General features: G+C 36.0%; 4 protein-coding genes across 7 annotated transcripts; 2 read left to right on the top strand and 2 right to left on the bottom strand.

Annotated features, from left to right (window-relative positions):
- The first annotated feature begins 426 nt into the window (after nucleotides 1–426).
- On the top strand, nucleotides 427–4,163 carry LOC108723923 (coiled-coil domain-containing protein 22 homolog). Of its 4 annotated transcripts, none has more exons than XM_018450002.1 (8): nucleotides 427–599; nucleotides 1,192–1,363; nucleotides 1,444–1,744; nucleotides 1,820–2,064; nucleotides 2,460–2,876; nucleotides 2,956–3,396; nucleotides 3,478–3,665; nucleotides 3,783–4,163. In XM_018450002.1, exons 1-7 carry the CDS (start codon nucleotides 550–552, stop codon nucleotides 3,595–3,597), a joined length of 1,746 nt encoding a protein of 581 aa, XP_018305504.1. In that variant the 5' UTR covers nucleotides 427–549; the 3' UTR covers nucleotides 3,598–3,665; nucleotides 3,783–4,163. The 4 variants fall into 4 exon arrangements, with proteins under 4 accessions (XP_018305504.1, XP_018305484.1, XP_018305495.1 ...); XM_018449982.1 differs by having other exon boundaries at nucleotides 1,444–2,064; nucleotides 3,783–3,865; nucleotides 4,032–4,163; XM_018449993.1 differs by having other exon boundaries at nucleotides 1,444–2,064; nucleotides 3,831–4,163.
- Nucleotides 4,164–4,227: 64 nt separating this feature from the next.
- LOC108723945 (28S ribosomal protein S27, mitochondrial) lies at nucleotides 4,228–5,973 on the bottom strand. Its single transcript, XM_018450020.1, has 2 exons — nucleotides 4,741–5,973; nucleotides 4,228–4,631 (listed from the first exon to the last, which is right to left on the bottom strand). The coding sequence occupies exons 1-2, from the start codon at nucleotides 5,803–5,805 to the stop codon at nucleotides 4,335–4,337; spliced, it is 1,362 nt and encodes a 453-aa protein (XP_018305522.1). The 5' UTR covers nucleotides 5,806–5,973; the 3' UTR covers nucleotides 4,228–4,334.
- A 649-nt stretch (nucleotides 5,974–6,622) lies between these two features.
- Nucleotides 6,623–7,799, top strand: LOC108723952 (uncharacterized protein F58A4.6). Its single transcript, XM_018450032.1, has 3 exons — nucleotides 6,623–7,211; nucleotides 7,281–7,395; nucleotides 7,466–7,799. Exons 1-3 carry the CDS (start codon nucleotides 6,847–6,849, stop codon nucleotides 7,748–7,750), a joined length of 765 nt encoding a protein of 254 aa, XP_018305534.1. The 5' UTR covers nucleotides 6,623–6,846; the 3' UTR covers nucleotides 7,751–7,799.
- Nucleotides 7,800–8,488: 689 nt separating this feature from the next.
- LOC108723937 (bleomycin hydrolase) lies at nucleotides 8,489–12,198 on the bottom strand. The gene is made up of 4 exons (XM_018450014.1): nucleotides 11,896–12,198; nucleotides 11,147–11,457; nucleotides 9,068–9,895; nucleotides 8,489–8,820 (listed from the first exon to the last, which is right to left on the bottom strand). Exons 1-4 carry the CDS (start codon nucleotides 12,116–12,118, stop codon nucleotides 8,605–8,607), a joined length of 1,578 nt encoding a protein of 525 aa, XP_018305516.1. The 5' UTR covers nucleotides 12,119–12,198; the 3' UTR covers nucleotides 8,489–8,604.
- Between the last annotated feature and the right edge of the window lie 210 nt (nucleotides 12,199–12,408).

The raw sequence follows: 12,408 nt of genomic DNA, 5'->3' as shown, positions 1-12,408 counted from the left end.
GGTAACCGGTATTCTTATTTTTTTTTATTCAATACAAGCAGAAAAAGTTACATTTAATCTAACTTTATCTAAACCAGATCATGTACAGCATTTTGTTCCATTTAAATCGTGTATTGCTGCACTTAATTTTTACATTCCCATGTACGTTTGTGTTAAAATGTGTTAAACAATTAAAAAGCACTCCGTATTTCCTCACAATACGATAAAGTTACCAGACATATTATTGTGAATAAACTGTCTATCTTGACTAGGAAGTAGCGCGAGAACCTCCTTAATAATTGCTGAACTCATTCGCTATCGCAAAATTTGCAAAAATCCCTCCAATTGGCACTATTGGCAGTATTGAAAGCTGCCACGCCACCTATCTAACCTGTCACGAATACACACGTATATACATATGCGTACGTGCGCGTGCAAGTGTCCGCTCGCGAGCGCTTGTCACGCTCGCCGGAAGGTTAGATCTCGATGATTAAATCGAGCCGGATTTCATAAACACGCGATACAACGGGGCGGTAGCGGCGCCTCAGAGTTTTCATCTTTTTACGTAGGATGGAGGAGATCGACAATATAATAATTCACTCGTTGCGACAAATAGGCTGGTAAGTATCCAGATTCGCATTCAGCGGCTCCGATCGGTTCGCCACTGGTTTTTTCCTTGCGGCAGTGATAAAGTGGGCGGTGTTTCCGCGATATCCTCGCGAATAAAAGTATCACGCACGTGAGCTCATCCGTACGATCATTTTCTTGCGACATCGTTCAATTGTTGATGTCAAAACGGATGAGAACTATTGAATGTTAATATTAAGAAAAATATCAATATGACACGAAAAATCTTATAAAAATAAGAATGACATAGATACCTTCTATCTTCCTGCCTTGAAGGAACTCCAGAAGATACAGTCTCTTATGACTCCTGCATCTCTCAGATCGCGAGAAATCTTATAAGTATAAGAATGAAATAGACGATATCTTGTCTTTTTGCTTTAGAAAAAATTTATAATGTACCACCAGTCTCGAGTGTAAGTCTGTTTTTTTTTTATAGCTGAACTAGTATATACTTTTTTTTACTTGAAGTGAAATAGGTATATGTTTGGCAAAAGCAAGAAGGAAAGTTCTAAAGTAGTAATAAAAACCTTTTGACTCTTGCATTTCTTAGTTCCTTGATTATTACAAGTAAATATTTCTTTTCAGTGACATTGAAGAGTACGTAACGAATCTTAGTAGCTTTAACACTGAACTAGTTGTGGAAGCCACTGTAAGATGCTTAGAAGCAATAAGGCCGGGTTTAGGTTTGTCTACGGTACTACCTGTAAACATGGCAGCGCGCTTTCGACTGGGTGCTACTCTTGCACAAACGTGCATGGTAAATATATTTTGTCTTTTCTTAGATCAGAACGTATCCATTTGATTTTGCTTATTTCCATCAGCTGATCCAAATTACAGGAACTTGGATACAGAGGTGACATTGGCTACCAGACATTCCTATACAACTCAGAAGCAGATCTGCGAAGAGTATTTATGTTTCTCATTGAAAAACTGCCAAAGGAGAGTGAGAAAACCGTAAACGAATCCATCAGTAAAGTCGCTTTATTAGAGAAATCGGTAGCATCTGCAATATTTCAAGGACTCTCCATACCATGGTTACCGCATTATTGTCACAAGCAGGGATTCAGGAATAGAGGAAGAGCGAATGTCCCTTATGTGTCTGTAAATATCGAAGTACCAATAGCAAATATGGAAGATGGTAATGCAATATTAATATTACTTGAATTATTTTTGCCAGACGATGTTGATGCAATAGCAACTGTTATTATTGCAGATTATAAAGACTATTGTATGCGCTATTTACAACCAGTGCCTGAACAAATGCAAGACATTGCGTGCTTTTTACCTTCAATGATATCGTACAATGCGAAAGCGCTTAATACTTCTCCAACAGATATTATGGAACGCATAAATTGGCTTAATAGTCAACAATCTGAAAAACCTGCTTATTCTAATGCGTATAATATTGTCAAAGAGTTTAGCAAATTCTCATCAGAGAACAAGACACAAACTTCAACAGTAAGCATACAAGATACTCTTTTGTTGCACATGTACTTTATAGTCGATTATTAGTTGCTTTCCATTTTCATACAAGTGATACTGAGTCTAAAATTATATGAGTATTTTATACTCAGATAATGACGTCAGTACTTACATTGTTATTTATACCTACATAACAACACAAGTTTATAATCTCACTTTTAATGTGAGTTAACAATACTGAATAAAGCACACGGTTTCGAGGTTGTACAGATTATAGGTAAAAACTCAGTTGAACCTCACTTGCCAGAATGAAAAGGAACATGCATTCAACTGAGTTATGACATCACAAATAAGAATTATCTAAATTTTGATGTAAATAGAAAATAACTATTATATATCTTACATATTCGTTATTATTGTTAAATTTTTAGGAATCTCAGGTGAAACCAGAATCCGTAATGCATCCAGTGCTTCCAGATCAAGAAACGTTAAGAAATCAGGCGAAACAGGAAGTTGAAACAGAAAAGATGAAAACAGAATGCGAAAGTCTTAGAATAAATATAGAAGAATTACAAAACGAAATTAAAAAATTGACCACCAGATTAGCACAAGCAACAATAACTGGTCAGAATGAAGAGAAGGAATTAAAAGTCAACGAGGAACAAAAAAAAATCAAAGCAAAAGCATACGAACTCCTTCAAGATGGGCCAGAGAATGTAAAGAAATTGGAATCTGCAGTTGAGGCTAGTACAAGCAAATTGATTAATTTAGCAAATCAATGGGAAAAACATAGGGTGCCCTTAATTATGAAATATAGGCAAGAAAGAGAGAAACATTCCACAAAAGCAGTAAGTATACAAAATTAAGTAAGTTTTGAGGTAACAAAGAGTCATTTATATTTAAAAAATGATTACATTTTTATTATAGAATGCGAGCCAAAAGAAGCTAGACGAGATAAAATTGTTAAAAGAGAAGGAAAAAGAACTTCAAGAGGAATGTCGGAATAAGGATCAACAGTATTCACAGTTGGTCGCAGAAGTTCAAAAACTTCCTAAGGAAGTGAATAGATCTGCATACACTCAACGAATTTTAGAAATAATAAATAATGTCAGGAAACAGAGAGATGAGATAAGCAAGGTTCTAGCAGATACTCGTGAAATTCAAAAGGAAATCAATACGCTTACCGGGAGATTGGAGAGATCCTTTACTGTCGTAGACGAACTAATATTCAGAGATGCGAGAACAAATGAAGCTTCGCGGAAGGCTTACAAACTATTAGCGACGTTACATTCAGACTGTAATGAACTCGTAAGTTTAGTCGAAGAAACAGGTGCGACAATACGAGAAATTAGAGATTTGGAAGAACAGGTAAGATGCAGTGATTGAAGGATTAAGAAAAGTAGGTTTATGCAGCACAGAAAACTAACATTCAATTTAACATTTATTCAGATCGATTCCGAATCTGCGAAAAACGTCGGTGCTAATTTGGAAAGAATAACTGCCGATTTAAAACAGATGAAACAAGAAACCGCCGCATTAACTGCACAACTCCAAAGTAAAGCCTCGTGATTGTTATGTACAGTGCTGCATCATTTTGCGAATTGTAATGTTCAGGATCAGATGGGAGTTTAGTATAGGTACGAAGCTTATTTTTTTACGATAATTATATAGAGAATAAGAAATATTTAAACATAATTTGAATTCTCTATAAGGTGTTACATAAATTATATAGACATTCTTTTACTGTTTTACAGAATATAAACGAATACGATCGAATACATTAAAGACCAAACATTTTTTAGCTACGCAACCAGCAGAATATAACGCGATATTGCCCGTGAGTCTCCACGAATCTACTAAGTTAGCTGCTAAAAAAAACGTGCCTTGGCCTGGAGTCGTCAGGCATTAGGCTTTTATTAGCCTCGGGCCAAGTGTATAAAAACATGCTGTTAACATCAATGCTCAAGAGACATTATTTGTTATAAAGCCTAATAATTTTTTAGCATCGAGTTCAACTTTCGTATCTCTCGCAACTTGAAGAAGATCTGACTTGCGGCTGTAAATAAAATAACTGCTAAAATATCACTTTCAAACAAAGAACATGTACAAAATATAGAATGTGTATAAGGGTAAAATCAACGTTTAATATTTTATACATACTCTCCTTGAAAATTATTTTCATAAGATAAATATATATCAGACACACACATATAATATCAAAATACAACAAGACAGCAGTTCTGACTTTTTTGTTCTGATCCTCTATACATATGTGTATACATATTCTTTTTTTATATAGTACACTTTTATTTTTTATTTTTAACCTCCGGTGGTATATAAGACTCTGTAGTAATTAAGTTTCTTAAATGCTTTGCGCTATTGTGCATGGCATGAATACGTTCATCTTCTTTGCGGATTTTTTCCTGTATCTTCTCTATTTTTAATTCAATTTCTTCCTCCTTGTCAAAGAATGTCAAGAATTGTTCTCTCTTTTCCAAATCCTCCTTTATCTTCTTTATATTATTAATTCTTCTTTCTCTGTCTATTTCTTTCATTTGTGCTTCTAATACTGAAATTCTTTTATGTTCCCAATCGAGATAAGTCTGAAAATTCAGAGTATATATGACAATTTTATAATTTACTATATATATTGGTATTAAGTAATTAATTAAATTCCAAAAAAAATTCTTTTTTTTTATCAATATTTATTACCTGACATTGTTTAGAGATGTCCTTTTCGGCTTCCTCGTTGATAGCTGCTTTAATAAGATTCTCTATCGCTTCAATAAAGCTTTCTTTAAGATTTTGTTTCTCCTTTAATACGGATAATTGAGCCTCCACAAGTTTGAACTTTTCAGCATCTTGATCTTGAAGTCCACTGTTATCTTTTGATATTAATTCGAATACTTCTTCGTAAACTATTTTGTCTTGCGTCTCTAACCATTTCTTTATTAAGTTTAATACATCGTCATACTTTTTATACAATATCAAGCCTCTTAACTGGCAAGATCTCCCTATAGCATCTGTCCTATGCTTTCCCTGAAAGTTTAGAGTCTTGCCGACAAGATCTCTTGGATCAGTGAGATCAAAATGATCATCAAAGTATGGATTTCTTAGATATCCTACACGTACTTTCACTTCCTCTGAAGTATCTACTGGAATCTCGGGTTTCTTCCATTCATCAGGATTTTCTAGATATCTGTGACATGCATATAAGCACAATGCATTAGTGACAGGATGATCCGCGTCTTCCTGCAACATGACTAAACTTGCCACTTTTGCAGCAGAGGTATAATCCTTTCTATTTATGAAGTGATCCATGAGAATGTTGTAGTCGAAATAATCAGGAAAAATACCATAATTTAATCTATCATTTAGCACTTCAAGCAATTCTTGGATGTAATTGTGCTGCAAGAAATACCGTATTACGGCATGATGTGTGGAATCCAGTATGTTCGTCGTTTCTACGGATTGCCTGAGATTATGCAAAATCTTTATCACCTCATCGACATACAGATCGTCAGTGATACTGTTGACGAAAATGTCGATGTCGACGGCGCTAACTTTGCCGACGCTTCCGTACTTTTGGTCCAGCTGGACGATCATGGACGCCGGGTCGATCTTCCGTAACAGCGGCGACTCCAGCCTACGACTCCACGCTTCCTCGCAGCGATACGCCTCCGACAGGAACAGCCTTCTTTGCACTCGCGTCACAGGATCCTTAGAACCACGATGGACCCGACAGAGTCTGTGACTAAACCTGAGCGTTTTCAACATCTTGATTATTAAATTATCCGTATGTAATTACATAACCTTATTATGGGTGATGCAGCAACCGATCTTTCCTGCCTCCTTCTTTGAATCCACGTTTTTTATTTTTTCATTAATTTAATAGGTACCCAAATTTCTGTTGCCTTTCATTATGGATCACCACGCTCTCATGATAGAGGTTATGTGACCCTTTTGTGGCTGTGTTCCAAAATTCACTGCCAACGCTAAAAATCTACAATTTACGTCACATATACTATATATTTTCAGCACTGCCAGTGAATTTTGGAACAGCCTCATAAAGGACCGTTTACAATGGAAGTAATAAAAGGTGTAGTAAGTTGCAAACCATAAGAAATTGACCAATCACAATAGAATGTGAGGCGAATAATAGATTATGATTGGTTAATTTCTTACAGCTGAAAACGTCACGTATTTACTTTTCAATTTTTTCACGTTCTCAGTCATCATCTGATTGGTGCCGTCATTTTTTATCAAGCCAATTAAAAATAAAACAAAATTATCCATATTCTCACTTCTAAAGCCTTGTGTCCACGATGCTAGAAATTGGTCCGAGATCTCGGAGAGAGAAAGAATTAACCAATCACATTTAAACAATTTAGTCACATGATCAATGCGATTGGTCAATTCTTTCTTCATCCGAGATCTCGGACGGATTTCTAGCATCGTGGACACTGGGCTTAAGGATACCAGCTGCAAGCGGGTTGAAATTCGCATCACTGGTTTAACAGCTGACTAGACTAGGGAAATTTTATGTTTACACTCGTTTACGATTTTTTTATTGTCATGGACGCGTATCGACTATCAAACGGTCATGGACGCATTGGAGAATGATTCGAGTAATTGCCAATGGAATTTAGAAGTTCGAGTACAAATTTGCTTGCAAAGCTCAATTTTAGATGATCCTCGAACTGTGAAAATGTTTAATAGTTCCAAATACACTTTCGTCAATGGATTCTATCAGTGTCGTGAAGAGAATCCAGTGCAATAATACTACAAAATATAGAATTTCGTAAATTAAGACAAAAGATGAATAATCACGTGCGATTTATTGTATATAGAGACCGTATGATTTTTGATGATGTCACAATTAAATTGCACGGTGTATTTAGGTGTACAGAACACAGTGAATGGTTCACGCAATTTCTAGAGGATGATGATGAGTTTTGTATATGTAGATTTACAAAGCCAGTTTTTCTGTGCAAAAAAGGACTTAATTCCTACCTCGTCTCAGCCTATATTTTGATGATGTCAAAGTCATATATTTATCGTAAGAGTGCTATGACAGTGTTGAAACATTTTCAGACAGCATGTGACAAGCTATTTAAAGAACATTCGTTAATAATACTTATAAGATTGAGAGAACCAAGAAGTCAATTCCTGGATTACAAATGGCAAGTTTTTTAGTGATTTTACGACATTAATTTAAACTGTTATGGTCTTTCATATTTATCCTTTCTTAGGAGTGAAAAATTAATGCAAATGGTTGTAGAAAGACAAGAAGTCGATCATGCCATGTCTTGGTTGTCCACGCTTGGAGGAGCGTTTTCTGCATTGGGGGAAGAATTTGATCACTGCGTAAGTTACCGTTGGCTCTTTTGTCGAATTATGTAATATGCTTTCAACTAATCTGACGTATCTTGTACAGGCTAAAATAGCAGGCAAAATCTCAGTGAAGCAGTTTGAATTGGCAATGCGCCTTGACAATCCTCTCCTTGTTGCCCGTTGCAGATTGTATGCTGCCCTAAGTTTCATTCAATGTGGCAATTTTACCACACCTAAATATATGATACGGAGAATTTACAATTTTGCGCTCAAAGAAAAGGATGTTCGTCTTCAAAACATGTGTCAGGGTGTATGGGCCAAATTGCGATATAATCACAAGCAATACAAACAGCAAAAGAAATCTTTGCATATATCTTCAGAAATTTAGGAAATTTACTATCTGCATTTTGTAAGCATGTTGATAATATATTATTTTACAAGCATATGTCGGTCCTAAAATTTTTTTAACATTATCTTTTCGATTAAAAAATAATGAATTTAAAGTAGTAGGAAAGTAATAAATTTAAAACAGATTGAGCAAAAAATTTTAATTATATCGGCAAGTTTTTATTAAATTTTACATATCTATCTATATTATCTCTTTCTATTGCTTTATTATGTAATGTGTACATGTGTGAATTTTAAAATTAACGTGCACAGAAATACGAGCGCTTCTATACTATATCGTACAATACTGCATTTAAATGATAAAGAATTTGTTAAATTGCAGGTATGTAATACAACAGGAAATTGTTTGCACAGTCTATTTATTTTTGTTTATAAGAGATAGTTTTTCGCGTATGTTAAAAACGAAGTAATGAAACAACCATAATAGTTATTCATAATGGTAAATTATGTTAAAAACAGATACATTATTGCCTACTGATAAAGTATGCGATGCAACGTAATACACTTCCGTTTTTATCGGAAACTGCGGTTTTTTCACGCACGCGTTAAACGATATTTATTTCGTGATTTCAAATATGGTAACTCATATATTCAGTCTTGATGATTTAACTAAACGTTGTCCTCGTACATGGTAATAAACAAAACGGACTTAATACAAAGCCACTTATCAATACTGCTGCATTCTCTTGTATAAGGTATAAAATATTGGTATATTTGTACAATCACTGCCCCCGGAATTTTTATTAAATATTTCGTTTTCTCGAGTTATGCTTGAAATGTTTTGTTTGCAAAATAAAACGGCTTGCCATCGCATTTAGTTAAATCACTTTAACATCAATGAGCGAGCGTGCCCATAGGATCCCAGGCGGGTAAAACGATGGGCTCCTGATTGAATACACCCATCACATCCGCAGGTACGTATTTTTTATCTACGACTGCCTCAAAGACAAAATTAGCAAACCACTCGGTTGTTACAACCTGATAACCCTTTTGTCCGTGATCCTCGCCCCATGAATTTTCTATCCGGAATTTCTTTATTTTACCCTCTCGCTAAAACAGAATAATATTCATATATTAGATAAATCCATTGCGTTGAGCACGAAAGGCAACTTTGAAACTATTATAAGATTCTTTAAGATTGATTTATACATTTAGATTCAGTAAGAAACTAATGGCAAGACCAATCATATTAAAGAATCTTACAACAGTTATAAAGTTTTTTCTGCTGAATACAACTAATATAAATATTGCTTAAATTTTATGTATTTGGCGTAAAAAAATATTGGAAAATACTTACATCTATTGAAACAGCCGTAAATGCCATCGCGTGTACCATCATAGAATCTCCATAGAGCAATCTGTCGGCCTTAGAAAGCCCGAGGTGAATGTCGGTACCGAACATTAGTTCGAAATTGTAAGTGTTTATATCATGAATACCATGTTTATCTATTAATCTTTTGTTAACATCACAACCGAACCAAACAGGCTCGTTATCTTTGATACTCTCGGCACATAGTTTCATCAGTAATTCTACTGGCTGATTATTGTAGCGAGTAGTTTTCCCGCTCACGACATTTCCCAGGCAATCTACGGTATAGAGTTTCCCGTAAGGATTACCCGGTCGTGGATCGGTTACCAGGCATACTTTATCGTTCACATTGTAATACGGTTTCACGCAATTCTCGTAAAACTCTAGTGGTGTGATTGGGCCTACGCAGTTGTAATTCTTCGACTTGTCGTAATATTCCCATGTAATCTTCTCAGAAGGTACACCCAAACAGATGCCGATTATCCGATAGATCACCGTCATCTGCTCGTTTATTCGCGTCTTCAGCTCGTCATCAGATGCCCCATTGTCGATCATGTCTCGCAGAGCCTTGGCATATTCTCTCAGCTTGCTTTTCAGCAGACTATTCATACGAACGCTAGACTCGCAGCTGTATGATTCCGGGAAACACGTTTTCGGCACGACACCGTGTCTAGTTATCAGATTCACAATCATATCCCATTGGCCACCATCGCAGGTAGGATCGGTTAACAGGAAGTTGACTAAACGGCCCTCGACCGGCTCGCCGCGTTTCGCGGTGTTTACGATATTGTGCAAGAAGTAATTGCAACGTTCTACCTGCAAGAGAAATATAGCTGGCTGTAATATCATAACAACAAAACGAACAGTGACAGTATTTGCAACCAATGACACATGTATAAATCTAGCATTCTTATGTTTTTGCTCTAATAGAAAGTTGAGTTTAAATAACCGTTAGAATTCAGTACTTTTTTACTGTAGCTATTACAAGGCATGTTTTTTTCAGTTAACTTCTTGCATCGTTCATTTGTCTTCTTTTTGTCTTCAACTGAAAATTAGAAAGAAAGTAACCGATTCTCTGAATGGCTTTTTAAACTGTCAACTTCTGGCTTCACTCTACAGACAGTATGCCTGGCTCATGTCAGCCAAGTTTGTCAAAAACAAATTAAGACATTAAATTTAATACAAATGTTGTTATATTTAATGATATTAGCAAATTAGTGGTAGATACAACAAAATGTCTATTGAGAAATCAATTGTCGACAAAAAAGTTGTACAAAGCTTGTTGATATTGATAATGCGACAATTTACTTTCACATTAAGTCAATAAGCTTTGTTCACAAAACACAAACTTAATACGGACACAGTTGATGCTAATTTGATGAAATTTTTTATTGAATTTGCCAGTAATTTGCCAGTAGACATTAATAGTAAGCAAAATTAAATTACTGTTGTCTTTTGAACGGCTGCGTTCAGCAGAGAAAACTAATCGACGCTTAGTGATTCTTCAGTATAATTGGTTCCTACACTTAGATCCAGTGAAGAACTAAAGGCAAGAAACCAATCATATTAAAGAATTTTTACTAACATCTTTACTAATCTTTACTAGAACTAAGCCCTGATTAGTTTTCTCTGCTGAATGCAGCCAATGCCTTGTCTTGTACACAACCAGGGCCATGGTCTGATTCATGCTGTCAACGCTTATGAGCATCATTCGTCTTCGTTTAACATTTGACAAACAACAAGGATGAAATAATTTTAAAGTGTTATGAGCATGAATCAGACTACGGCCCAGTAGCAACGCACTAACACAATTATTCAGATTCTCCAATCACATTAAATTGACAAATAAATTTAAAATAAATGTAAAATAACTATAAAAATAACTCAAATTAGTTACTACTTACAAAAAATATAAATAAATAGAGTTATAGTTATAGACGGAAAAAACGAAGTTAACTTACAATTATTAAAAAAAGTAACTCTAACTATAATTTAGTTACAAATAAAAAACTAGTTACTTCCCAATCTCGTACATGTCGTTGTATACAATGCTGAAAATTAACCAACCTTATCCCAGAAAAATAGGTAAGCTTGGCTAAACTCGAACTCGTCTAGATTATGCTGTTTCATGAAGCTAGTTCTCATAACGTTTAGGATGGCAAAGAGCCAGCATCTTCCAGAGTTCTTCTGATTAGTTACAGGCTTGCCCTCAGTCTCAATCTTATGAGTGAAGACATGATGGGTCTCCTCCAGGATCTTTCTCGAGGCACAAGCCTCGATAGGATTCGTTTTCGTGCAGACATTCTGTGCCAACACATTGCGGCTATCGGCATAAAACTTTGCACGTAGCTGATCAAGAACCTCGGAAGTTAATGGACCTATACAAAAAAAAGAAGAGCAACATTAAATTTCGTCAAAATTCTACATGGCTTATTTACTTCAATCTCTGCATTGTTACGTTGTTTGTCGCGTAATTCAGGGAAAGAACGCGCTATCAGTGTCATCACATCAGTAAACATTCGATTCGAAACAAAGATGCCAACATTCGCGCGATCCGATAACGGCAGAAAAGGGGTTCGCAGGTGGCGATTTCGAAATTATTAATAACATCCGAGGGTGTGGCATACCGTGAGAGAAAAAATCGGGCATATTTGGAAAGGTTAAGGCTCGTCAATTACATCCTCGCGTCTATCGATTCATCGCGTCTAATCCCAGGCCCTTTTGCGCGGGCCAGATGTTTTTCCACGCGTCGCAAGCATTTCCATCGCAGCGGCGGTATTTTCCTAATCTACATAGCGTGTACATGCGTAACTTACAAACAACCATCGTAACGGATGCGGCAAGCAAACCCCAGCAAACCCAGGCGACGCCAAAAACAGCCAAGTCAATGTTCGCGTTGTGGCTCCAACGCCTCCAACTGCGTTCAGGCTTCGGGCTGCGTTTATGGAAACGGCGCACCTCGCTTTTATCCCGTGATCGATAGACAAAGCAAGATCTATATCGCTCTATCTCGCTCGCTCCCTCTCCTCTGCTCCGCATCTGTCCGTATCGGGTGGCCAAAACGCGCGATCCATGATTTTTCGTTCCGGGGGATCTTTTCGAGTGGTTACGTAAGACCCTCCCATAGTTTCCTCAGACGCATCCGTGGGATAAATAAACATTTTCGAAGTTCAAAAAAAATTATATAAAACGTAAACACAGGTCGTAAAAAATTTCTTTCCCGCCCTTTATCATTTTTACGTCTTTCCGATTTTTTATTTTTTATTTGATGTTTTAATTTTGAACTTTTTCAAGCAAAACCGACTTTATAGAAATAAAATTGCAAAACC

The sequence above is a fragment of the Mycetomoellerius zeteki genome, unplaced genomic scaffold (genome assembly GCF_001594055.1).
Source record: "Mycetomoellerius zeteki isolate Tzet28-1 unplaced genomic scaffold, Tzet1.0 scaffold106, whole genome shotgun sequence".
Classification (NCBI taxonomy): domain Eukaryota; kingdom Metazoa; phylum Arthropoda; class Insecta; order Hymenoptera; family Formicidae; genus Mycetomoellerius; species Mycetomoellerius zeteki.
Note: the sequence above shows the minus strand (reverse complement) of the source record. Positions and strands in the feature narration are given on the sequence as shown.